This window comes from Agelaius tricolor, unplaced genomic scaffold (genome assembly GCF_023055355.1).
Source record: "Agelaius tricolor isolate 1412-34295 unplaced genomic scaffold, bAgeTri1.0.p SCAF_6, whole genome shotgun sequence".
NCBI classification, from domain to species: domain Eukaryota; kingdom Metazoa; phylum Chordata; class Aves; order Passeriformes; family Icteridae; genus Agelaius; species Agelaius tricolor.
This window is the reverse complement of record NW_027269266.1, coordinates 21,411,716-21,439,336: the sequence shown is the minus strand read 5'-3', so window position 1 is coordinate 21,439,336 and position 27,621 is coordinate 21,411,716. Positions and strand designations below refer to the sequence as shown.

The window sequence follows — 27,621 nt, the reverse complement described above, 5'->3', positions numbered from 1 at the left end:
CCCAGTGTGAGGACAAAAATTAAAAAAGAGAATCACTGCATTTAACAGGGAATCACTACATTATTGCTAATGCCTTTGGGATTCAGTGTAACAACATTAATCATGTCCTTTGCTATTCATGTATCTGTACTGTGTAATTCCTCAGGAATGCCATTGTTTTTTTGGCATTAATTAATGTTGACTGTTTGTTACAAAGTATCACCATAGAAGGGCTGTAATTATTCTGCTTCAAAAATAGGCTTCAGAGAATGGGACAGCTCTTTAAACTTTCATTCCAGCATGTGTAAAATCACCCTTTAAATTGGAAGCAATTCAGTGATTGGGGATTCTGTATAACTGAATAGGATATGAAAGAAGCCTCGTCTTCTCCCCTTCTGCTCTGAGGAGGTCCTATTCCAGTGAGAGGCAGTGAGCCTTTTAATGAAACTACCTTGACTGATTCATCACAAATTGCTGTCTAAAACTCATCCCCTTGTTTACGCTTGTGGTTGTCTTTTGCGCAAACACTCCTACAGGAAATGTTCAGGATGAGTATTCCAACACCTGCCATGTAAAATAGGGACATTCCATTCTGCTCAGCAAAAAGAAAAACGAGTTGCAGATAGACAGAAACTTTGGGTGAAGGATGCAACTTGTGAAGGTGCATGAGATACTCCACGGAAGAGTAGGAGAAGCGTTAGGAGATGCCAAAGGATTGTTGTGCTTTACAAAATATTAGCATAGAAATAGAGCAGAAAGAGGAAAACAGGCAGGTTAAAAAAAAACCAAAAATGTATAAAACCTGTGTGTTAGTACAAATTTAGGGTCTGTTGTAGTTTGCAAGGCTCTGTACTGTGTTATTTTTATTTGATGACACAACTGAGTATATTTGTGGCTTCCACTGAATTACTCTCTATGGTATTAGGAACTCCTATCACTCTAATGAGGGGCAAACCTGCTTAAAGGTTTTTCTTTCTTCACATTGTAGCCAGTGGAGGAAAAGCATGAGCTTCACAGAACGAGCAGCCAGTCCTAAGTGTATGTTACCTCAGGGTGCATGTATTCTCTGAAGATATATTACTCTTGGTGTTTTCCTTCAGGTTGCATCTCACTTTGTTCCCCTTTACCAAGACAAAACCTAGCATCCGTACTTCACCAGGGTGGGGAGTTAGCCTTTTCCAGCAGTCAAACTCCCATCCAGGCACTCACTGACTTCTTCCATCTCAGCTATAGAAAGTAGAGAGCAACAAGGAGCACGAAAACTCATAGGCTGGGATAAGAGAGAAGGATTGCTTACCAAGTACCATCATGGGCAAAATAGATTTATCCTGGGGAAAATCAACTTAGTCTAATGCCAGTCAAGGTAGATACTTGCTAGTTCAAGCGGTGGGCAAAAAAAACAGGTATTCAAGTAATACCTCTTCATGCCTTTCTCCAGCCTATACATCACTTCTGAATCTTCCCAGCCCAAGAAGCACAGGAGCAGCTCCTGTGTCCTGCTCCTTCCTCCTCACGCTTTGTGCCTGCTGTGCCCTAGGTCATCTCCACAGGCTGCAGTTCCCTCAGGAGCATCTGCCATGTGGATAACTGCTCCACCCTGGACTGCTTTCTCTTTCTCCTCTCACTTCTCTTCCTCCTCTCTCACCTTGATTTTTCCTGTGCAGTTTCTCACTCCCTTTGTTCTCTTCTCTTCCCCTGCAGCCTTTTCTGCCCTTGAACCTATCTTCATGGAGGCGCCACAGTCCTGGCTGGGTCCGTCGGAGCTGGCTGGAGCTGAGCGTGTCTGGCAGGGCACAGCCCCTGGTGTCCCCTGGCTGAGCCCCTCCAGTCCTGGCTGCAGGTCCTAGGCACTGACACTGAGACCAGCTCCATGGTTTCTTTTGTCTTTGAGTAGATACTTGAATGTTTTGGTTGACAGCCATGCCATCCTCTTTTGAGTTAGCCAGGCAGAGTCCTCCAGAGAATCTTGGCAGGTCTTAAACAAGCAGAAAGTTGCTGCAGATAATTAACAGGTGTTTTTCTTGGGAGTCAAGATGATGGGTGACTCTTAAAGGATCAGAGTGGTATTTGAAAGCCAATAGCTTGGAAGGGATTTATGGATCAGATGCTGAAGAGGTTTAAGAGGGGTCAGTGAAGCATAGAGTCAAGAGAGGGGCTAGGACAAGGCGGAGATGAAAATGTATAGGAAATCAGGGCTTTCTGTTCCTGCTGCCTGAGTCAGGAAACATGAGCCATGAGTACTGCCTTTGGCAGAGGCAGCAGAAGCAGCTGCTCAGCCTAGCCCAAGCACAGCCCCATCATCACTGATGACACAGGAAGAGTATGCAGGATATTTTTCTGAGTATTATTGAGATTCATGACATAATACGGTGTAGCTTGAAAAGTTCATCAGAATTTGGTCCTGGCATTCAGAGCTGATAAATTCAGTAAATGTCAGACTGAGCAATCATCATCAATACCTTATATGGTGGAACAAGCAGAGATGCAGCATTTCCATAACAAATTTCACTCCTGTTTTCATTATGAGACTTTTAAAAAATTAAAAATACATATTTTCCTGTAAAGAAGTTGTACGTGTTCATTGCATCCCAAAACAGTTTACAATTTTCAGTTTTCAGTTGAGTTACAGGTGAATATTTTAAATTTGCACATAGATGGCATTGAAAATGTAACCTGAAAAAGAAAAAAAAAAATAAACCTGTGATTGTCTGAAAGTAATTGCAGTGGGATAATACGTGCATGTATCTTCAACTTGAGCAACAGCTAACTATCATAGGTTTTGTGATGGCAGAAATCTCTAATCTGAATCAACAGGCACATTCTGTGTCTTTGTTTGCAAACATACAATATCCAAAGAGCACTGATAAACATCAGTAGAGGTTTGCTCATGACTCATTAGAGCTTGTTCCTTCTATCTCTTAAGACGCACAGGTTTTTGTTTGTTGCATAGAATTGATTGTTTTTCAATTAGCTTTTGAAATATAATTGTCCCTGTAATTCCAAAGTGTGGTATGCCTATCTACCACAGAAAATTTCTCAGGGAAAAACAGACATGGAAGAAAATAATCCTTGATTATTTTATAGGCACATGAAGACTCTCCTGCAGTTATTTCTAGAACTTGGTAATTGAGATAATACTGGGTATCCGTCACTAATAAAAATGGATGCATTTCCGTTAGATGAGTGAAATTATCCTGATTTAATTAGGTAGTGATCTGGCTTGTGCATGTTTACAGCCTTTATCCAATTTGCTAGCAAAGGTTAGTATCTTCTGATATTAGTTACAGTGTCAAAGAAAGCACAGATCCCAGACCCTGCCTTATGTTTCTTGCAAGTGGCTGACCAAGTGAATGAAATCATTTTTCAAAAGCAAGGCCTGATGGTTTTTGACTGGGTTTGCGTGCATCACAAAATTTTAAGCTGCTGCATTTGTTATTCTTTATTTAAAGTTCATAATAATAAGCCTATGTTGTGATTTTGGCTTCTGCTCTAACTTGTGAGTGTTTAAAAACAGGGAATCACAAATAGCAAACAGTCTTTCTACATCCAAGTGCCTTTTTTTACACACACAAACCTTTGACTTGTTCTTCCAGATAATTTTGAACCGAAATCTGTTAATACTGGTCATAGAAAGTAATGAGTGTAATCAACTGTCCAACCTGAATACTGGAAAACAGTTTCTATGTACTAACCCTGAATTTCCTGGAAGAGGAGATATGGCACTTTTTTCCCTCCAGTTGCTCTTCTTCTTTCTAACACCTTTTAAATTTACACTTTCCCAGTTCACTTTTCTGCAGCATATTTTATTTTTTGTGTGTGAAGAGAACTTCTGTAAATGATATTCATTTTTTGAGTCCTATGAGTAGAGAGGAAGATATACCAGTTTCCATTTTCAAATATTTTCTTTTTTTACCTGTGGCTGGAAGAAAACTCTGAATTTAGAACCTGAAGACATTGCTTGAATCTTGAAATGAGCAGAGCAGAATTTTGTTATGCTGAGCTTGAGGAAGAAAGTTGAAACAAAACCAGCATCAGTTGTTGGAAAAAATACTCTTGATATGTTTGGTAACTGCCTGAATGAGTTTACAAATGAATAGGATACATAAAAGTCACCAGAAAGGGACTTGCCAGGGTCTACTGACTAATACTTCAGTTATTTAAATAATTTTCTTATTTGATACTATGTCAACATGGAATAAAAAAGAAAAAAAATGGCCCAAATTCAGTGAAACAACTAAGTTCATATTTAAAATAACCATATGCCTAAATGTTGTTGGCATGTTCTTCGTGTCTGCAAGACTGATCCAAAGACTTTTGGGATTTGGTAAAAAAATGGCACAGAGTGACCAGATATTACATACATTAATTCTGCTGATGACTGAAACCTGCAGAGTTGTAGCCCAAGTTCTTACAAATTTCTGAACTGCAAAAAAACCTGTATAAATACAGGAGGCTTCAGTATAGTTTGTGTATTTCTTTTACAGTCCAAACCCTATTATACCAGTTGCCAAAATTATCTATTCCCAGTTTTTTTCTGGGGAAGCAAAGGAAATAAAAGGCATCAGCTAGCAGGAAGTGGAGTTCACCACCTTCCTTCAGAGGTGATCATAATTTAATACTGTCACAGCATCCATAATTTCATGGTAAAATCTCCGTAATTGGGATCTTTAAATAAAAGCTGATTGATTTATGAGCTGGCTGTATACAAAAATGGCCTTGTTTGATCAGAGGTCAGGTGAGAGCTTCCAAACTTAATATCTATACATTATGTAATATTTTCTAGATAAAGGATCAGGAAACACTACAAGAAAGGAATAATTTTGTATTAAATTACTTAGCAATATCTCCAAAGCCTACCTTAAAAATACATTCAACTTAACCAATATTATCAAGCCGAATGTTTTGAGCTATTTTTATACCCATGTTCAGATATAATTCCTTTCAGTAGTGTGCTTTGAATGTTTACTTGCAACATCCCCGAGTCCATAGAGAAGAACAAAAGCAACTGACCTCAAGTTATCCTTCCTCCCTTTTCATTTTCATGCCATGCCCTTCTCCAAGATGATTTTGGTTGCTAACAACAGGATTGGAGGACACCCTGCTGCATGGTTTATGGAAAAGGCATATGTCACCAGCATACACAGAACTGCAGTTTCATGAGCTCAAGTCAATTGCATGCAGAAAATAAACTTCTTTCTCAATTTTTTCTTTCTTTCTTATTGCTGCATCTTCTTGTAGCTGCCTGTTCCACAAATATAATTTTCAAGTTGACAGTATCCTTTTAATTTGGAATGCAGGGGATTTCTAGTATTTGCTTTTGAGTCTGCTGGTTCATTCTTTTCACATTACTAAGATTGTCAAAACATGAGTAAGATAAAATAGTTTCTTCAGCTGTGGAAATGTCATGGAAGATTGTATCACTATAACAAAACAGAAAGAAGAATCAGAATTATGATTATTACACTGTTTTAGGGCTAAATTTTCATCTAAAGGTAATTTCTGTCCTATTCAGTAAATTCTATACAACAAGTTTTGCCAAGTGAACTTTTTCCCTCTATAACTTCAAATAAAATTAAATTTGCCATTTAAGCAGTTTTTCTGTTTGAAACAGGTCATTGTGCCTGTTAAAATGAATGATAAAAATGCACTTCACCATGGAAGGGCAGAACATAAGCTGGTGAGAATACAAAGTGGCGTGTGGTTTAAAGTTAAGAGCAAAAACTGCTATGTATTTTTCTTACTTGGACAGCATTCTTTTGAAATTGTCCAGGGATTTAGAAATATACTTTTGATATTTTTTTAAAGTATATTGATTAATCTTTATACTGTTAATCAACCTCAGAAAATTCAACTAGAAACCATACATTAACTTGATAAGGACATTGGTTTGATTCCATTCATTCTAGCAACATCTTTTCCATTTTATATTAATAGTTGGCTTTATGTCCTGTGCACGTATTTAAGTCAATGTTTATTAAATTAGTTTTTCAGATTATGACAGGGGATTTACTTGTTTGCCTGCCACCTTGTCTTGATAACTTCATATTGATTTCTTCCTTATATATAGGATATGATGCTTCAGCTGTTTCGGGGACTGGATTTTCTGCATTCCCATCGTGTGGTGCATCGGGATCTGAAACCCCAGAATATCCTTGTAACCAGCAACGGGCAGATAAAGCTAGCTGACTTTGGCCTTGCACGAATCTACAGTTTTCAGATGGCTCTTACCTCAGTGGTAAGTTTCTGAAGGCTTTTATTTTTCTGTTAGCATAGCAGTGTGAACCATGTCTACAACTGAAGTTACTTGTGTCTCTGAAAACAATTGCTTTCCAGCCAGGATTGAACTTGTGCTCATTACCTTGTAATCAGGTAATCAGTTACTGACTACTGGCTCTAATTCCATCGTGACTGATTACAGAGGGATAAGTATGTGTTAGTTTTCTGAAACTCCCATCTGTTAAACTTCTGTAGTGATACTGTCTTCCTGTGTAAATTAAGTCAGACAGGTATGGTTAAAGTTTCTGAAGTATCCATTTTGAGATAAAGCTCTTGCTGAATCCCAGGTATTTTGCCTGAAAAAAACCCACAGATACTTGTGAAAATGCCACACCATCATGCTTTGGTTTTCCACCTCTGTGAATATGTATTCAGTGCTTCCTTCCATATGTACTGAATTATTCCGAATAGGGTTGTGCTGGAGGAAGCTCAAGTGGACCTGGGAGCCAAAATCACAGCTGTTTCCCAAGCCAGCTGTTAAAGAGGACCCCAAGTATCACCAGATCTCCTTCCACTGTTGCCCCTCTCCCACCAGCTCTCTTGGTTGTCCTTGGCTCAGACATGAGCTCACTTTTAGATTTAGCTCTCTCCTCCATTAATGCTGGAGAAACCCTGCCAGCTCCTTGCTTTTTGACCCCATTTCCACACTTGCTGGCCCTGCCCCCAGAATCAGCTGCTGTAGCTTGGCACAGCATCTCTGGAGCATATTGAGGAGCTGCCATGCTGTGTGCATGTTGGGTATCTCTAGGGTTTGTTGCCTGCTCATGATTTTTTTGTTTTCTTTTTCTATTCTGAGTATCCCAACTGCCGTGACAGTAATTCTCATAATAAAGACAGAAAAGTCAGAAATGCTGAAAAGAGAAACTGAAAGGATCCACTTTGCATTTTACACCATACTGTAAAAATTACCTGGCTCATGTTGATAATAAGCAATTCGTTCTCATTGTTAGTTTGTGCAAGGGTCTTCCCATTGTCATGTGATGTAACTTGGCCATCTGGCTTCAGAGTGAACGAAGACAGGAAGCAGCAGAAAATTACATCATCTTGCTAAACATAGGGAAAAATCCTTGTCACATAAAACAGATGTAAACCTGTGTTTTAGGGCTCATTTTTTTTCATTGCCTGTAGGATGTACTCTAATCCAAAGGTGAAAGAATCTGGCTGGGAAGATTGGTAGTGTAACTCAAAGCAGAAGAAAAGGACAGAAAGGTTCTTCCTGAATTGCTCTTATTTTGTTTCCCGGCTAGCAGTCAGTAGCAGCTTCAGATTGTTTCTGTTGATGCATAAAATCATTTAAGCTAAAATTGCAGAATGCTACAAGGTTTTCATAAGGGCATTTTTGAAAAGTTCTGCATGAAATGAGGAAAAAATACCTACAGAACTGAGCAGGAGTTTTTCCAAGACCAGTTGTTCCATGTAACCTTCTTAGGAAGGAAGTTTAAAACACCCAGAAATCTACCACAGCAAAAGAGAATGCTGCCAGGATTGCTTTGTAAAGTATGTACATTTGCTCAAATATCTAATATTTGCCTGCTAGAAATCATGTGTTAAAACCCATGAGCTGGTACTCTTGGTGCTGCTGTGAGCAAGAGATGTTCAGCCTAAGGGATTATCCATATTCAGTACTGTGTTCAGATAAGCATCCAAGTGTCATTGCAGCTAAGTTAAAGAGTATTAAAATAGTTGAATTATTCTGTGACCAGGGATAAATCAAGTATATGGGCATAGATGTAAGTAAAAAAAAGACAAAACCAGCTATGACATTGGTCTTCTTAAGTTAAAAAATTAATAGTTTCAAAGTTCGGTTAAAAGTTAATAAGTATTTTAAAACAATTTTCAACATCTTCGGAATAAACTTGTGTCTGAGTACATAGGAAACTATAGGGATGCTTAGAATGTGATAAATGTGGTATGGTTTTAAATGTCAGTCTTCACTGCTCCTACAAAGTGATTGCAGGTTAGAAATTTGTATTAAATGTGTTTTCGCTGTCAGTTTTCCTTTTCTGATTTTAACTTCCACCTTTTGCTGGCTGCTTAGGTGTGCAAATGCTGCTTTATTTTTACCTCCATTGAAACCTAGTAGAGGAAACACAGCTAAACAAAGCAGCTCCAACCCCCTAAACTTCTGATTTTTAAACATAAAGACATTCTTGACTTTATTGTCCCAAAAATAGTCTAAATTGCAGTTACTCACCAGGCAGGGAGTTTACTTTCATAGGCTTCAGCAGGACCAACTTGTTTTGAAGCATTTGCAGAAAAAATGTATTGCATTATAAAAGACAGAATATACATATATCAATTAATAAAAGCTAAAGCTTGCAAAGATTTGCATTGGATAGTGATAGGGGAGACAGCCCACTGATAAAAGACTGTGATCAATACAAGGGCTCTGCAGCGTTTCCTTCAGAGGAGAAGCTTACTGCAAGATAAACTACAAGAATCATCTTTTGAAGTATCAGAGCATTCCCAAGATGCATTCTCATTCATTGCTCACAAAGAAACTCTTCAGATGGGACAAAAAGAACTTGCCACGAAAGTAGCCCAGTAAAAGCTGATCCAGCCCAAGTGCTGTGGGTGCAACAAGTGGTAACTTCAAAGCAGTCTCTCTCTAACAGCTGGTTATTTACACAATGCTGAAGAATCTTTCTGGCAGACCGGTAGTCCAGGCATATTGCTGTCATTTAAAGAAAAGTCTTGATATTTCTGTCAGTGAAAGAATGAATGAATAAAAGATTGAAACTAAGGTTACACAGGCTGGGGGGGCAGGGTGGAGATCACTGCTCCCAGCTGTGTTCAGACTGAGAGCTGATACGAGGCTGAAATAACAGCACTAGGAAGAATGAGGTTGGGCAGGGGTGTCTGAGCTGGTGGAGGGCAGGGCATGCTTTTGGTTTCGTGCAAAGTTAGACTCTTTTCCAAGTGTTGGTCTTGGCCCTTGGGGAAATTTTGAATAGCCTTGTGATAACAGAGAAGCTCCATAGGACAGAGGAGGTAGATTGATGTGACTGTAATTTTAGAGTTGGATAGCAAAAGCTAATGAACTGTCACATTTTTCCTGGTGCCGAAAAATGGGTGCTCAGTTCGAATTTTCTCTGAGCAAAGGAGCAATTGGGTGTCTGGAAAATCTGAAGTTGTGTTATCAAAAAGGAATAATCCATTTATCTATTTCTGATGACTTTTCACTGCATTGAAGAAAGGAAATGAAGCTGAATCATGGCATACAGGAATGTTGAGATAAGTGCATGCAGTTGTGATCAGAGCATCTAGGTGGAGCTGGGGCTATCCAGCTCTTTAAACCTGGCCTGTATCAGGATCTTGAGTGAAACTGGCAAAATGTTAGTGTTTGTAACACACTTATAATACTTTCTTTGAAAACATGCATGCTTTACCTTAGATGTCAGCACGCTAAAGGGTTTTCTTTCCCCATGAAATGCCAACAAAAATGGTTTATGTCTTCCTTTTTTTAAAAAAAACCACTTGTTTTCAGATTTACCCAACAAAGAAGGGAGAATAGATCACTTTTTCTGCTGATGCTCTAAGTTGTTGAGTACTAGACCCAATTAAATAAATTTTCTGAGAAGAGAGGACACAGAATATTCTGCAGTTACTTTCAGTAAATAATTTTAGATTATGCTAGTATTTTATTTGAGTATTTCTTCAGGATAAGAACTTTCCATCCATTTCTGGCAGTCACTTCAGCGCAAATGGTTTACATGTCACATCATGCAAGAACTTGGATTTCATTTTGTTGGTATAGTAGCAAGGGAGCATAAAATAATTTTCACTAACGGGACTTACTTTGTAAAAACAAATATGTAAGTTAGTTACAGCAACAAACCCAAAAAATGAAAAATGACAGAAAAACTCTCTTCCAGAAACGAATGAGTACTTGTCTGTTCCCTGCCCACTGTTGCATTGTAGTTTTCCAGTAATGCTCTCCATTAGTAAATAATCTAAATGTAAATGGTTGTCTGGGGCAATATGATTGATGAGAGCACAGACAAAAATTTTTTTTGCTTTGCTTCGTTTTTTGTCATTTTTTTCCTCTTTTTTTATGGCCACCTCTTCCAAGTCTCTTGCAGTGCAGCTTTAACCTGAGATCCATTGAGGATCCCTAAATGGACCTGATTCAGCAATCTATTTAAAGCTCCCAGTTACCATCAGACATCAGAGGAGACCTATGGAAATTAAGCAATCACCTGCCACTGGTTAAATTAAGTGTAAAGAGTGTCCTAATGAATTCAGTACAAATCAGTACAATGATACTTGGTTTTAATCATCTTGTGCATGATTTAAGAAGGTCATAACTCTTTCCCCTCTGACTGCTGGAAGTTGCACTGTTTTGATATGCCCTTCCCTTCACTGTCGTGGGGAAGCATGTCACCTGAGGTCTGGGCCCTCATCTCCAGTTCTTTCATTATGGTGCATTTGTCTAGTCCACCCAAAAGTCCCTGAAAAGGAAAATGAGACACAGACAGGCATCCAGTCTGGATCAAAATAAGTGGGTTTGGGCTTTTCAGTGCTGCTGCTGGGAGTTTGTGGCTATTTAGAAGTGCAGTAAGATCAAAGTTGTTGTTCTCATTTAAGGAAAATCTGTCTTCCCTGCTAATACACAGTTCTGCATGAAAAGTCTGTGTGTCTGGCTTTGTGAAAAAATTAGTGAATTTTTCAGATATTTTAACATCTGATGGGATCTTTATTGCATCCTTCCAACACCCTGTAGGAAGGTTATTTCCATCACATAAAATGAGTCATTTTATCTCTGGAGTCATCTTAAGAACAAAAATCATTATCAGCATGTTGACTGTAAGGTCTGCAGATAACCAAAAACATTTTAAGATATATTTATGATGCCTTGACTCAGATGAGATTTTCTTAAAAAAACCCCAGATTTATTTGAAAATAACAATGACAAAACAGATCATTCAATGTCACAATATTAATCAAAGGGCAGTATGGAAATACACATTAACAAAGTTAGGAAATTAGAAATTTCTTATTCATCTACATTATAATCATGTAAGATAATTTTCAAAACCAACTTAATTTTTGTTGCTCATCAAAAGAACCCTTACATTTTTAAGGCTTGTCTGGAAGAGTTGTACTAGCTGCTCTCGCAGAGACAGAGGATTTATAACAAGGTTGGTACTTCTAGAGACATGTTCTAGAAATAATCTACAGGTGCTGTCTCACAGTGTAAGTAGATGTAACATTTCTACTGGTACTGAAAGGGTGGCCCTGCTTTTGACTGCACACTTCCATCACTTCCCTTTCTTTAGCATTACTGGTTGCTCCCTTGCAGTCTGACTGAAAATGAACCCTGTATAAAGTAGTTACTAATTTCCAGGTGGCTTAGTAGATGCAAATCACTGCATGGCCACAAGACTGAAAGCACTGACACACAGGGAGGGGTAGCAGAAAGATGGGGTCATCCACTCCCTGGGCACCACCATCTTAGATTGGTGGAGTCAGTTATGAAACCACATCTGAAGTGTTCAGCTGAGGCCTTGAGTAACTAAAGGAAAACTAGAAAAAAACTATCTTTTTCTAACTCAAAGATAGAAATGTTTTTCAAAACCTCATAGCTCATGCTGATTTACCCTTTTCTGAAGGTGTTAGATGAACCTCCCAGCTGGTTCATTTAAGGCTATTATTGTATCTGACTGTAACAAAACTTCTAAGGGCATCTGTATCAGTGTTTGAAGTATTTTTTACCCCCACGGTGCCAAGACCTGCATTCGGTGCTCTGTGCTGTTCCTCTGCAGCTGATGAAAGGACTCACCCCTGAGACCTGTCAGGAATGCAGGGAATGCAGCCCTCTGCTCTGATTCAGACCCAGGTTTATCATGAACCACAAAAAGCCTATCTTTTAATCTTTCAAAGAAAGTAAATTATTTCACAGTAAACAAGCAAATTGGCTTCACATGAGAATATTTTCTGTGCCCTTTTCCAGAAAACCCCTTTCCAGAGCTGCAGAGATTAGGATATATGGTATGTGAGGACAGAGGTTGTCCACACTGAGCTGAGTTTTGCATGTTTTGAGCCCTGCAGCTGCACCAGTGCAAGCCTGCAGAATAAATTTACCTTATCCTGGTTAAAAAAAAAAAAAAAAAAAAGGAAAAGAAGTGCAACTTTGAGCACAGTTTATATCAGAACAAAGGAGGTTTCTGCTGGGGCTGGACCAAAAGTTGACTATGTACTCTATTAAAGGGTAATGTTTAAGAGAGGATGCTCAGGAGGGAGAGAAGATAAAGCTCTCAACAATCAGAAATGTAGCAATTTCCAATGCTAGAGGTTGTATCTAGATCATTGTCTATCAAAATTACTGAAGTACTCATCTTTCATAAACTAATCTGCTTACTTTTTGAACCATTTCTACTTTGAGATGCAGTTTACTTCGGCACTGTGAGAAAAGGTTTTTATTTTGTTTTAAATCTGACACCTGGTATTACTTAGGTTCCTCTTAATTCTGCTTTTCTGAGGCATTGCCTTTTCACCTCAGGGTGAAATTTGGTGTCATTTTGCAACAGCACAGTTCCACTGGTGCAAGAAAAATGTACTCAGTGGAAATAGGCCTTCACATGTTGATGTTAAGATAAAATAGCATGCTTCTCTTCTCTTCTCTTCTCTTCTCTTCTCTTCTCTTCTCCTTCACTTAATAAGATACAGTAGATGTTAGTAATGGTACAGTACTGCATTAGAAGTTTCAAAGAAATACCTGGTGAACAGACTTTAGGATGTAGAACTGACTTTATAAGGAACAGGCCATGCTCAGTCTGCTAAAAAAATCAGGGCAGAGGTTGTAAAAGAGAGAAAGGAAGGGAGAAAATCACTACTGCCTATTTTCTCTATGTTATAAAAGAGCATCCTGCTTTTGTGTGACCATACTTCTGTCTCCTGTTTTCAGATGTAAAAATATGTGGTGCATTTCCCCCACCCAGTGATTTACATCTTCTTTGTACTATTTTTCCGTTGATTTAAGTGGCTCTGTTTTTACATCTACTCCCAGAGATAATTGAGTGGGCTGGATTGTAAAAACAGTTTGATTGTTTGACAAGGTCTCTCCCTGTGTATTTACAAAACTGTTCCCACATAATTTCAAACCATCCTGAAACACTAAAATACAGCCTGAGGTTATGTTCTTATCAGAGCACATAGAATAAGCAGGCATGGGCCTGTTTGGTACTTGAATGTGAGACATCCAAAGCAAGAGGAGCAGACCAAGTAGCAAACTGTCCTTGGAGCTCCTGCTACTCCAGAGTGAAGGCAGGTGTCTGTACAGTGCTGACAGAAATGCTCTTAGGGCTTAATGTGTAATAAAAATGAGTTGTTGGCACTTTTTTGCAGTGGCAGGGAAGTAACTGTAAATGTTGTCTTCAGGCTGGCCGAAGTCCTGCTGTAGGAGGCTTTTCTAATTGAGAATTCCCTTGTACAGGTACAGCCCAGGAAATTCCTCTTAGCCTAACAATATTTAGTACTTGTTCAGCATTGCTGGTATGGAAGTCTTGAGCTCAGAAGAAGAGCTGAGAAATCATCTAGTCCAGTGAAACAAGTAAGATTGTTCTCTGTTGCATTTGTAATGTTTTGCCCATAACTTTAATGTGCCCAGAAATAGGGTTTTCATCACTTCCCATGGGAGCCTGTTCAAAAACCTCTATATAATCACTTTCAGATCACTTTTTCCTTGATGTCCAGCCTTCAATGTCCCATTCTTAATTTAACTCCATTATATTCCTTGTTATTGTAGGCTAAATGGTAGCAGATGACCAGTGCCTTGTATTTGCATTAAAGAGGTCAGTTACCTATAGCTGTAATACATTAATCCTTGCAAAATGTGGTGAGATAAGTAATTTGATAAATAGTGGAAGTATATTAGCCTTAGATTTTCCAGATTTCAGTAAATCACAGGGCACCAAAGAATTCAACTAGATTTCTCTAGATTTCCCATTTTCAGCATTTCAGTGGATAAATCCAGAGGAAGATAGGTTAAAGATTTACTGAGCTACAAGATTAATTCCTCAGCTTTGGGACCTTACAAATGGCTGGGTAGCAAGCTGCAGAGATCACATATGGACTATGAGTTATCATTTAGATGCAGGAAAAGAGCATATGAAAATGTAGAGTGTTACATGTTGGATAATTTATAAGAAATAATAAAATACTGATGCCACAATACAAATTAGTTGATCAGACCTCATCTAGCATACTGTAAGCTGCTCAGTTTCTCTATGGCTGAGAGATGTTTTTGGACAGGACCAGTCATGGGGAAGGACAGATTTTTGTGTAACAATCAAGGGACACTCTGTCAGACAAGAAGAATCTGAATTACTTTAATAAAATGAATCATAACAGTAAATACAATTAGTGCCTAAAAATGTCATCAAGGACCCAGATAGTGAGACTGCATTAAAAAAACCAGTGATGGCATGAGAACTAGTTAGTTTATCGTAACTTATATAATAACTTCAAATAAATAACCTTTGTCAGGAAGTTAGAAAACAAGTAGTGAGATTCTGAAACATCCTACAGTAGGGCCAGTGCAGGAAAGAAATACAAATAACTTTGAGAGGGAGCATGGCAAATTTCTGTGATGCAAGTTGGCAAATTTTGATAACTGTGGTAGTCTGTTCCAGTTCCACATCTCTGTATTTGCCCCTTCAAGATTTGATGTGCATTATATAGCCAGCTTTTTCAGAAATGTACTTCATGAGCTCCACTCGTCATGGAAAAAGCCTTCAGCAGGCCAGAGGGATTGGCATAAATGTCAGAGCCAAATTCATTTTCCAAAGAAAGAACTCATGAAACTTTATTAAGGTGAGACAGAGCAAATAATGGAGATAGTCTTCAAAACCAGAGGAGGCTTACAATTTAAATAAGGGCTATGAAAGAACAAAAACTTAAAATGAGGTGTAAAAGAGAGACCCATCACTAAAGAAGCAAAAATACAACCTGAAAAGTTTCACAGGTAGGGATGAAAGATGATCTGAAAGCAAGAATTGAATCCTTGTTGGGAGAGCAAGTTGAAAAAATTCCAGATGGAATGGGAAGTCTGGTTACAATGTTCCCCATCTGGAAATGGGATGATCCTGGCAAGTCACATCAATAAATGACAACCAACCTGGTCAGACCTTCCATGAAACCAGGGATGCCAGAAAAGCTTGGATAAACTTGGAAGTCATTAAAAAAAATAACCTTCAGAAAGGACTTGAGCAGAAAAATCAGCACACACAAGTAAGCAGGAACATAGACTACTGTGGAAGTAAACACCTGGACCTAAAAATGAACCCATCAGAAGATTGTTTATAATTTTGTTACTTTTTGTGCATCCTGTAGACTTGCATTTTCCCAGCTCAAATAATAGAAATGCCTAGTGAAGATCCCAGGGAAGCTTATTTCAGCATTGCATACTATATGTATGGTGAGGAAAAGGAACAGAAAGGAGACTTCTGGTAACTTTTCTAAGCAGCCCAGCTCTGTCAGCACTTGAGCACTTATACTTGGCCTCAGCTGCTCAGGTCCACTATAAGGCTGTAATATAATATGTCAAGGACAGCCATCAGTTCAAGCAGGATTGGGTACTGAAAGCTTCAGAGAGGAAGAAGAGAGAGACACCCAAGGACACTTGGATTCTTACGACACACAGATACCACAGAGGCTGACAGTGATGGGGGTTTGTAGTCAAGGTAAAGCAAAGAAGCCAAAAGGACTCTGGGGATTTGTAAGATTTGCCATGGAGATGGAATGTTTTCTTATTGAAAGGAATCAGAAGATGATACAGTTAGAATCTGCTTCTCTGAAACTCCAGAACAGTTATATGTTTAAAAGACAATGGAAAAAGAGATTCTGATCAGATAAACTACTTTTCCTTGCAAGTAGTAAAAATACTCGTGTTTATAAAAAAGGAGAAAGTCATGTAAGTGCCAAGAATAAGAAATAATTCAGTGAAATATAAGTGTCATGAAAGATGACTGCAGAATGCTTTTCAAAAGTACAAAACCAGCCAGGACATCTTACTATATATCAAAAACTCCCAATATAGTTCAGTAAATTACATCTTACTGGAAGCCAGACCTTGGAGGTACAAGCAAGGGTTTGAGTTTTTGTTTAGGTCTGTCAGAGGAGTGGTAGTAGTTGAAATTGGTCTAATAAAATGCATAACTGCTTCCATGAAATATGCAAAACTGTCATAGATTAGTTACTGAATGAGACGTGCTAAAAAATTAAGTGTGAGATTTGTTAAAGGAGATTTGAATAAACAAGGAGATTTGAAGATAAAACTTAAAAGGGTTCTAAAATGCACAAAGTTGTCTACTGCAGAAGTCTGTAGAATTCAAGTGTGAATCAGAACAGCTAAAGGAGCAGATAAATTAACCATTGCATTGGATTTTGCTCTTTCTGTAATGAATGCAAGGAAAACTTGTTCTACAGATGCAGTCTATGAAAATACCCATTAAACTTGTGATCAGCATGGAAGAGCTGATCTGTGGATAATTCGTTTGCAGTCAGCAAGCTGTTCTGTTCTCCAGGGCAACTATCGTAATGACATCGGCATCTTGGTAGTAGCTTTCCAGTAAAGAAGAAAAAATAATTAAAAAATGGAATGACTGCATGCTATTTGAAGACTCAGTACATTTTTGCTTTTAAAGTTAAGAGTGATTTGAAACAGGCTCAGAGTTTTCATCATTTACTGGGCCTGAATGACAAAGAACAGATGATAAAAAGCCAAAACAAACTAGCATTAAGAAACATGAGCAATTAATCTACTAAGCACAGAAACAGGAGAAAACTGATGCAAAAAAAGGAGGGAAAACAACCACCTGCAAGTTCATGCTGATTGAGTTCTGAGGTCACGTTGTGGATTTAAACGAGGAATAACAAGAGTAGGGACTATGTGCTTAGGAAGCAGGAGATATTTTTTGATTTAACAGTGATATAGGTTGTACCATGTGGGCCCTAAATGCAAGATTGTAACCGTGGAAACCTGCAATCTAAACAGCTAGTTCATTGTTCACTGGCAGGAAAGAAGAAGTAAGTTTTGAAGAAATATGTAGAGAAAGAGATGTGCTTTCAGCTAGTTCTTGGGTTTTACCCTTAGCTATGATTCAGAAATGACTGCACCATATATTTTATGGCTATTATCATCCAAAATGAATCCCCTTATCTTATAAGAATTGTTTATTACAGTGAATAAATGCTGTACTACTTCCTTTTCATCTTAACTGTTCTAAGTATGTAGTGTCAAGCAAGTCCAAAGCATGGGGAAAAAAATACACTATCAAAAAAAACCTAGGAGGCAATTCAGAGCAAGAGTTCTTTGGCTGGGACAGGAACAGTTGAGTAGGTAGTGGAAAAGACAGTCCACAGTATTTCTTTCTCTTGTACTGCACAGATTCTTCTGCTATACTTAGGGTAAATGACCTGGGTTTGGAAGAAACATTTTTAACAGCGTTATTCCTAGCACAAAGGATCTGAAAAAGCATATATTCTGTTCTGTGGAACAGGGGGAAAAATGCTTAGTGGACGATGAAATGCTTCCAAAAGAGATCTTTGACTTTGCACACACAGTCTGTGACTGGGGGAGTTTCCACTGAAGACAAGAAACTTGCAGCTCTACAGAACTGTCAATTCCACAGCCACTCGCCTGTACTGGACATTAGATAACATTTATTTATGCATTTCAACATTGCAAAATTATTTGAGCTGAAAAACTGTATAAGTTAGCAAGAGTCAGAGTGTTTAATTTTCAGTTTTAGAAATAGTTCCTTCTCCCTTCACCTGTTACTTTTCAAAGCTTTCAGAGCTGTTTCTGTTCATACTGGTTACAAATCCTAGAGCTTACAGTTCCATGGAAGTATTGACTCAGAAATGCCACAGGTTTGGATGATGATCCTATCTTAACACCACTCAGCAAAATCCAGACATTTAATTAGTGTTACGTAAATCTCTACAGTATCTTCCCTGTCATTTGTATGAGAGAAAGTTTGAGGACAGGACAGATTGAGCACCTGGGTGACGGTCTGATTGCAAGTGCAACATTAAGTAGAACCATGAAAAATACATTGGCAAAAAAAAAAAACATCCTCAAAAGATTTTTATATTCTCTTTTCATGTAGTTTATAGAAGGATGGATGTGTATGGCTTATCCACTGGGGCAGCTGGAATGAACCTCTGCTCTATGAGAAGCTTCCAGACAAGAGCATTATGATACATGAGATGAAAAGTTTTCTGGCATGTGGAATTTAAAATCATCTTTGGATAGCACAGTGATGTTAGCAGATGATAGTAGTCTGTTAAAGATGAGATACGGACTACAAGGAGTGTGGAGAAACATCAGGGGATAACTACAGGTATCAGGGAAAGAAAAATTCAGCTATGCTTCTTAAACTGTACCACATTTTTGGACTGGGAAATCCCTTTCTGACCTAGAGGAAGAGTTTCATTTAGTGGAGGGCACAGAGAAAATGGAAAACAAGTGCAGAATATGTACACCATGGTTGTTCAGCCACCAAGCAGCTTCCCAAAAGACAGATCCAACTTGCTACTGTATCGCTGAGAGCCACGGTGCAGCTACTGATGTGTTTGGAGCTCAGACTGGGCAAACCCATCATGCTCAATGGTAGCGGTAGGCAAGTTTTTGAGACAGCTGAAGGCGCCCAAAGCAAGGAGCCAAGAGACCTGTAAGTAGCGGACATTGTAATGAGTTCATTCTTCACTAGTTACGGGATCCCAGGCAAGCTGCACACAAACATAAGAGAAAACTTATGTCAGGAATCTGCAGTTTTGAAGCTTTTCATACAAAACAAGAGTTTAGCTGTGTACCTTTGTAGACCAGCACAAAAGGCATCGGAATCATCATCTAATACTCATTCTGATAGCATAAAGAAGTCATTGAACCTATAGTGTGCCTCAGCATTCATTTTGTATAGGTATGAGCTAATAATCTACGTTTACGCCATTTACACTGCATGGATCTGCAGGGACCACAGTTTGCCTTACATGAATCAGATTATGAGCTTTCCTCTTTCTGAAGAAATATTGGTGGAAGGAGCAATGGGAAGCAGTGCACAAATGCAGACACTAAAGTCACAGACATCAACAGGAAAATATACAGCAAAATGCTAAGAAAGCTGAGAGCTTCTGGGTGGATTACTTGAAATAAGTCCTAGAGGAAAACTACATCCTCCTGTTTGATTTTTTCAGGAAAACAGGACTTTTTTCACCTTTTTTATTTAATAAAACATGCATGACTTCCACCATCATTTTACATCTTCTTGTCCCTCCTCATCTATACTGTAAAAATGACTAAATTCCCTATTTTGATTAAATTTTCAGGCAAAAGATACTATAAATTAATACAGCCTGAGGATGTTGTGTCTTTGAAAAACAGGGAAAGTTTTTTATATGTATACATTGTGGAAAGACATATAGGAGAGATTTTGAATTTTTTTTGATTAGTCAGGGGGAGAGGGGTGTGAATATTTAAGGTGCTCTGTTGGAATCAAATTATAATCAAGCACACTTTCCTGTACTATGTTTAACACCTTCAGTGTGAATATTTGAGTTCATTTCTTCTAATATGCTGTAAGAATAATATCTACTTCTTATGTCCATTTGAGGCAGAGGAGTTGTGGCTACCTTGCAAGTCTATTACTGATCACTTCAAAGAATGTGTTCCACCACTGGTGCTGTAATTCCATTGACAGTACATCTCAGAAAAAAAGATGTAGCTGAAGCCTTTTTAACCCTGTTTTATTTAGATGTATGTACATCTTTCCACAATTCTTCAGAGTTTGCTTCATACTGTATTTGCAAGGTCAGAAACAATCAGTAAATTCTTAAAACGCAAAAGAAGATTGCTGGAAAATTTGAAAATCTTGCTGTGACGTTTAGTATGCTGGGTTGATCTGGGTGCCATGATACATTAAGAAAAAACACATCTCAGAACATGCTCACTGTAGCATCTAAACAGAAGGCATCAGAGGTAGATCTGTATCTTCTTAGTGTAATGGTGTTTTCCTTAATTTTGTTTACATATTTATATACTTGCTCCATTAAGTGAAAACTAGCTTGCAAACATAGCTTAAAAGTTGAAAATACTTCACTGATTTATATTTTCTTATGGTTGTTGCAGTAGGTCACATGTAAATCAGCAAGGCTTCAATGAACTAAGCCAATTTATAAGGCAAATAAGAAGGCCTGTCTTTAAATCAACAGTGAATTTTGCATTTGGTTAATTTTTTTTTTATATTTAGAATTTTTACTTACATTTCTTTTAGTTTCTTTTACTGTCTGATGGTGCTCAGACAGTATTGCTTTGGAATGAGTAAAACTATTTCAGTTAATAAAAGCACAGCTGGCATTGTAGATTGATAGATTTAAATTATTTGGGACACTGAAGATATCGTGCACCTTACGTGATTTAATCACTAGAATAATTAAATAAGGAGGGGCCTGTGCATGGTATCAGTTCTTGTGGGAAAATATGCTTCAGTGACTTACTGGCACTGTTTTGGAATGTAGCATTTAAAAGTACCTTTTTACAGTGGGAAAGAATTTGGTCAAGAATAAACAGTCTGACCTTGTTAAATGGACCAAAGTCACTACATAACCTAGTTTCGGAAAACTAGTTTTCACCAGTCCATGAAAAAAAAAAAAAATCAGTGTATGAAAAATGCAGCTAGATTTTACAGAGAAAAAAATACATTGATTGAACAGAGTGGGCAAAATCCTCCCTGTTTTTCTAATATGTACTTCCCTGATTTTTTGGAAGTTGGCTTTGCAGTTTAAACATGGTTTGAGCTGTGATTTCAGAGGACATTAAAAGCACTTTACATTGAAAAATATCATACAATGAAGCCAGATGAATTCAAGTCATTTAGGGGATAAGTAAATAAATTTCAATAGAAATCAAGGCCATTTGTATTACTATCAGTCTCCAAAAAAGTAGAAACTTTGAGTTTTTAGGAAAAATGTATTTATATTATGAACTAAGTGTTAAATGCAAAGCTTGGTATTTGCAGATAGAGTAATTTGACTACCAAGGACCCTTTGATGCAAATGAAGAAGAAAATTATGTCAGTTTGGTTTTAGCTTCAAATTTTGCTGATGGGAAACTGGCACGGTAAACCAGTGCAATAATCCTGAATCTCCATGCTATGAAATCCTAGCTTCCATGGAGTTGACGGAAAACATCCTTTTAACTTCACTGTGGCCAGAATCTCATTCCAGGTCTTCATATTCTGTTTGAAAAATACAAACACATTCTGTGAACAAATGTTCAAGCTGCTTTGGAGGAGTGGAGTATACAAAGAACAACAAGGACTTATGGGACATGGTATTGGTATAAGTCTTATCCAGTCCATGGTTTTGGCCACAGAATTCTCATTGGTACTTCATAGGACACAACCCCCTTTTTCTTTTTGACATGACAGTGACAAGTTAACATGTTTTAAAACTCTTAAAGCCTGGCTAGTGATCCATTTTTTAATGCAAAAGAGAATGAAAAAATCTTACAATCACTCAAGAATGGGAAATAACATTGAAAGATATTGTTGAATAGTATTTTTGAGTGCATCATTTAAAACTGTAGTAGCCAGTTGAGAATTATTGCTGCATAAAGGTGAAAATGTATCCATAACTTCAGTTTTCAGCAAAACTACTGAGAGCTATATTTCCATGATATAAAATGAAATTTGATGCAAGCAGTAATAGATGCAACTGTTAAAAAGCAATTTACATAAAATGAGTGAATTTTAAAAAAATGAAATGTGTGCATCAGGTAAATTCAGATTAAAAATTAGAATGTGTATACATTAGGTTTTGACAAGTTTGAATAAAGAATCTATATTAATCCAGAAAAGAAGAAAGCCTGTCTCAATGTAAAGACCGTTTTCAGTTTTTATAGTCAATGTAAACATCTTCTGAAGTTAGCCTGAGTTTCCTGAATTCTGTCTCGCTCTACTTTGTGTTTACAACATCCAGCTATATATTTACCCTGCAGAGATTTTTTGAGGCCCTCGAGGGGGTGGAGTTCCCACCCTGCTGTGAGGAGGCTCTGTGTATTTTCTATGTATAGTCACATGTGACATTGCCTTCTGCACTGCTTCAGTATCGAACTATCAAATTCTGAAAATGGAAGTCATACACAGCTGAATGTGTGCACAGATTATCCTGTTCTGTAGTTTTGGACATTAACTCAGAAAGCAAGGACAGAAACTACAGCTTTTCTTAGAATTTACAAGCAGTGATAGATACTTTCATCCCCCAACTTGGATTTTTTTTTTTACTTCATGTGTACATGTTCTTGTTTCCCTTCTGTTCTCAGTGCTGTTTGTCATCCAGATCTGTCTGATAGCTCCAGCCCTCATCTTTTTAAAGAAATTTGGTTCTTGAGAATGGATTCACCAGGAAAGGATTAAGGAGCTATTTTTTACTCTTGTCTGTGTCATTAGTGTGCAGCATAGTGTGCAGAGACCAGGTTGTCTGAGAGGGGAACTGCTGGCTTATGTAGAATTTACTTTTCCTCCAGCTGATACACCACAACTGTAATCTGACCCTCACACTATTAGCAAGTAAAATGCATAAATCCTTCCAAAACTCTTAGATTCACACTGATCTGAGGAAGCTATTAGACTGACTAGAAATAAAAATATTCATGATAAGTGGATGCTAATTCTTCTTTGTATTGAGTAACCTTTGTGTACTGTTACCCTTCATGCTGGCTACTCACTAGTAATTTTTTCTTATTATTTTTCATGCCAAGGGATGAAACAATTTTTTTAATTAGAGGACTGTTAATATCTTCCCTTATCATAGGCAGTCAAAAATGTACAGAATGCCTGAGGCTTTCTAAGTCATATTAAAAATCAAAGGGTTTTTATTTTCCTCTGTGCCTACAGTAGCTTTACAAGCAGTGGTAGTAGGCTACAGTACACGGTAATAGAATTAAAAAGTGGAAGGTGTTTCATACTTTGTCTTGAAGAACAGCTGAAAGTGAAGGATTAAACTGTACCTTTTGTATTTCATATGCATTGAAATAAGATCTCTGATCATTTGCTGCTTTCTTTGAAGTAAGTAATGGTTTTTATACAGTTGGTATTCAGGTCTTATTTTTCTTTTTCCATGTTGCTAGTGAAATCATCATGACAGAGAAGCTTTCACCTTGTACCTTGAGAAAATGTCCACATTAGGTTTTCTTTTGATGCTCTGCTCAGCACTGGTGCAACTTCACTTTGAGTCTTGTGTGCAGTTTTGGACGGCACAATGTGAAAAAGACCTTAAGGTATTAAAGAGAGCCTGAGGGGTGGTGAAAGATCTGGAGGGGCAGTTTTATGAGATGTGACTGAGGTCATTTGTTCTGTTAATCCTGGAGGAGAGGAGACTGAGGGAGACCTCATTGTGGTCTTCAACATCCTTACAACGGGGAACAGCGGAGCAGGTTTTGGTATAGATCTCTCACTTGTGAGACCAGTGAGAGAGCTCAAGGAAATGGCATGAAACTGAGTCAGGAGAGATCTAAGCTGGATATTACAAAAAGGTTTTTCTCCCAGAGGGTGGTTGAGCACTGGATCAGGCTCCCCAGGGATGTGGTCAAAGCACCAAGCTTGAGAGAGTTCAGGAAGGGTTTGCACAATGCTCTCAGGGACTTGGTGTGACTCTTGGGATGTCCTGCACAGACAGGAGCTTCACTCAATGATCCTGATGGGTCCCTTCCAACTGAGCATATTCTATGATTCTGTGATAAACATGAATAACTTCATTGACAGTATATGCAGATAAGCTCAGAAGTCTGAAAGAGCAGCATGAGTGTTAAATCGACAACCCTCATTTTCTTCTGAGGATTCCCTGGCTCTAAACCCATTCAGAGGTATGAACACAAACATGTCACTAATTCCCGCTGAGGTGCATGCTAAGATGGAGAAGCCCTTTCATCCTGATGGAACATTCCTTTCAGGACTGAGATATCCTGCTCTGAACACTGCTGTGGGTATTTCCAAGAATTAGTGGGTCTGTATAGGCACCTGGTCCAGGTGAGACGCTCAGCAGAACTGTTCCTGCATGCTTCCACCACAGTTTTCAGGTAGAACAGGGTTTTTTTTTTTTTTTTTTTTAGTTTTACAGTTTTTACACTGTAAGGGATTTCAGATTTGGTCACTGGAATGGGAAGTTACAGCATGTCCTATCAGGCTGTGGTCATTTGGAGAAATGATGGATTTCTGTTCTGACAGTGGGAAGAACTTTTCTGAAGTTAAGCTTTTGCATCATAATCCCCTCAGCAGAGATGATTCCTTTGAAACTCCGTCATCGTGGAACAGAACATCATTGTGTTACAAGCTGTACAAATTTGAATCAAGATCTGCTTTTCTGTTTGAATCAAGATCTGTTTTCTTTTTTGAAGACTTTTTACCATATTATATATTTATGGCCAAGCATTAAATTTTTCCATTATGATAAATTCCTAGCTAATAGACTAATTTTTTCAATTAGTCAATGTAATTATTTTAATCAAGGATTTTAACATTATCTCCTATTCTTAAGAGGAAAAAAGATTTCTTTATAGGAGTGTATTACTCTCCTTTGATATTTATAAGCATCCAGGTGCAGCTATGCATATTGCTTTTCATTCTTATGGTTTTACCCTCTGAGCAATGTCATTAAAATTCATGTAGATTTAATTACTGAGTTTTTACATTACTATTTAATCTTATTTGCTCAGGAAGTGAAAATGGGGAAGAATCTGGAGGACCTTGACCTCTGTTACATCTTAAATGACTCATCATAAGGATACTGCAATTTTCCAAAATTGTAGAGTTCTAGCTGTCATACAGTCCATCCTAACTCTTCCTTTGAATCCAGCATCCTACTTCTTTCTTTGATTTTGGCTTATCACAGTTTCTAACATCTTTCTTTCCCACAAAAATTCTATATTTTGTGGCACACCCATAAGTCCATACAGTACACAGAGGGAATTAGGAGAAAAGAGAGCAAAAAGAAATTGAGGAAGTATAAAAAGACAGTCAATGCATTGACAGGAAAAATTAGGCCGTACTAAGTACAATGACAAGGATTTTTTTGTTGCATTATACTTGGTTGGGTTTTTTAAATTTCTTGTTGCTTTAGGCCAAGGAGTGTTTGAATTCACTTTTATTTCCAGTTGCTGCTTTGCCTTCTGGACAGAAGATGCTACTTTTTTATATGCAAGTAGTTTAATTTGACACATAACTTGAATTCTTTCATAGTGAGTATGTGAAATATTATACCCTGAATATGCAATTAATATGAAAAATGCCATCTTTTTTGTTGTATTCCCTACTAAAGGTATTGAACAGGCAGAATTGTTCCAACCCAGTTAAGTGTTATTTTATTACTAAGTGAAAGACTTCTCACTTTTAAGCCTTGCCCTCATCTAAAACATTCTGATTTGTTGCATTATTTTTTTGCTGAAGTGACCACAACAGAAAATCTCTTGTGCTACTTTCTATTCCTATGATGGGTTGATGCATGAACTAATCAAACCACTAGCATATATGTTGATCACTTGCAGACCTAACATGGCAGTATACCTATTTAATAAAAGAAAAATGAATGAAGTTCAGTAACAGTTCCTCAGTTGCCATGGAAACCATTGCATCTTATACAGGATACTTGAGTGTGTTTGGGCCCCCATCCTTTGATATGCCAAGTGGCTGTGAATCCTTAATGTCCTCATCACCTATTTAAACTGCAATCAAAATCAGGCAATAAGAACTTAAATGCTGCCTTGGAGGCAGGCAGTTTCCACCTTAGCTTCATTTACTCAAATTATTACCTACTACAGTTGGATTCCTTTGAAGGTACTGTAGCAACTAAAAGGTGAACTACCCATGTAGGGCCCCAGTTCAGTGTGCTGAAATTAACTCATATGATGAGACCTTAAAGCATCAGATGCATTTGCAATCAAATGCACTTTTTGAATTGTAGGGGCAGATTTTGCATCATGGTAGCCAGTTCAACATTGGTCTAACCTAAGATAAAAAAATGCCACTATTTTCCAGCAAAGCAGAACTGACAAAGCACTGCCTATACACCTAACCTTGCACAGCCAAAATCCCAGCTGACACAGTGTTTTGAGTCATATACTGACCTTACTGTGAAAGGGAACTTCAATTAGATGTCTATTGTATTTTCAAAGACAGAAGAATGGCTTTGTGTTCAATGGATTACCCCACTGATTAAGACAAGGAAGCAGATGCTGCAAGGGCGTACAAAGGAAAGAATTTAATTTCTCCCATTTTATTATAATTCAGAACCTATTCCATGTACCAGACCAATTAATACATAAACTAAAAGGCTGCCAACATGTTCTGGCCATGCAAATTTCCCAATGGACAGAAGTACTGGTACCTATGTGTAATGAAACCAGCACCTCCCATGTCCCAGAAAGCAGATAGAAAGGATGGGGGAGGGAGGAGAATCATGAAGGGAAGTCTTTTTATTTTCTTCTTTTCACGTGAAGGTTTATAATTAAAGGGGAAAGTAAATTAATTACATGAATATTAAAAGGTTACTCTTCTATTCTAACATTTGGTCACAAGTTGTCTAATGAAAAGGAATGCAGGCTGGAGGGCTGCCATGCCTTTGCTTCTTTCTGCAGAGGGCCACAGGCTGAAGCAGTGATTGTGCGTGACAGATTCTGGGAACAATGAGCCTGCGCACAGATCATCCAGATGGAGCTTGCTTTTCTAAATTACACCAACAACAGGGTGGCCCACAGGCAAACAAAATAGTTAAACAATACATAATAAAGTTTTTATTTGGTATTTCCTGTGAGCCTCTGCCAGTTGCCAGGGAGTGTACTGTATTTTTCTTTTGCTGTATTAATTGTTGACCACAACTGGCAAAGACCCAAACTAGCAGGGACAGATAAGGGGGGGAAAATGGCATCTGGACACTAAAGCCTCAAGTGTACTGGGAAAAAAAAGCACAAAAAATTACAGCATATATCTGGAATTTTCCAACTAACGATGTGCGGATGTGGTAGCGCTAGGGAAAAAGAGCCAAACTGAGCCTGCTTTGTTCACTAAGAGAGGCCCCCCTGTAACATTCCTTTTAGCTGTGCATATTTTGGCTTCAGTTCTGCAGTTTTAACTATATACTGTGTATGGAGCAGTTCAGTTGTTGCTTCATGAATCTAATGATTTTGTTACAAGAAATAAAACTACATCAATGCATATGCATTGTTATTGTTTTGAGGCGTTTGAACAGAAGCTGAGTTTTATATGTTAAATCATAGGTGTTAAGTTTTCAGAGGGTGGAGAGAGAAAATTTCATTAAATGCAACCCATCACAGCAACAGCTGCAAGAAGGAGACCCTCAGTAGCAGTGAAT

The 27,621-nt window shown here is 38.0% G+C and overlaps 1 protein-coding gene across 4 annotated transcripts in view; it reads left to right on the top strand.

The window, feature by feature from the left end:
* The window catches only part of CDK6 (cyclin dependent kinase 6), a 137,122-nt gene that overhangs the window by 51,185 nt on the left and 58,316 nt on the right, over window positions 1-27,621 (top strand). For all 4 annotated transcript variants that reach the window (XM_071429001.1, XM_071429004.1, XM_071429002.1 and 1 more), the window contains exon 4: window positions 6,047-6,214. In XM_071429001.1, coding sequence (XP_071285102.1) covers window positions 6,047-6,214 — 168 coding nt within the window. The remainder of the gene's footprint in view (window positions 1-6,046; window positions 6,215-27,621) is intronic.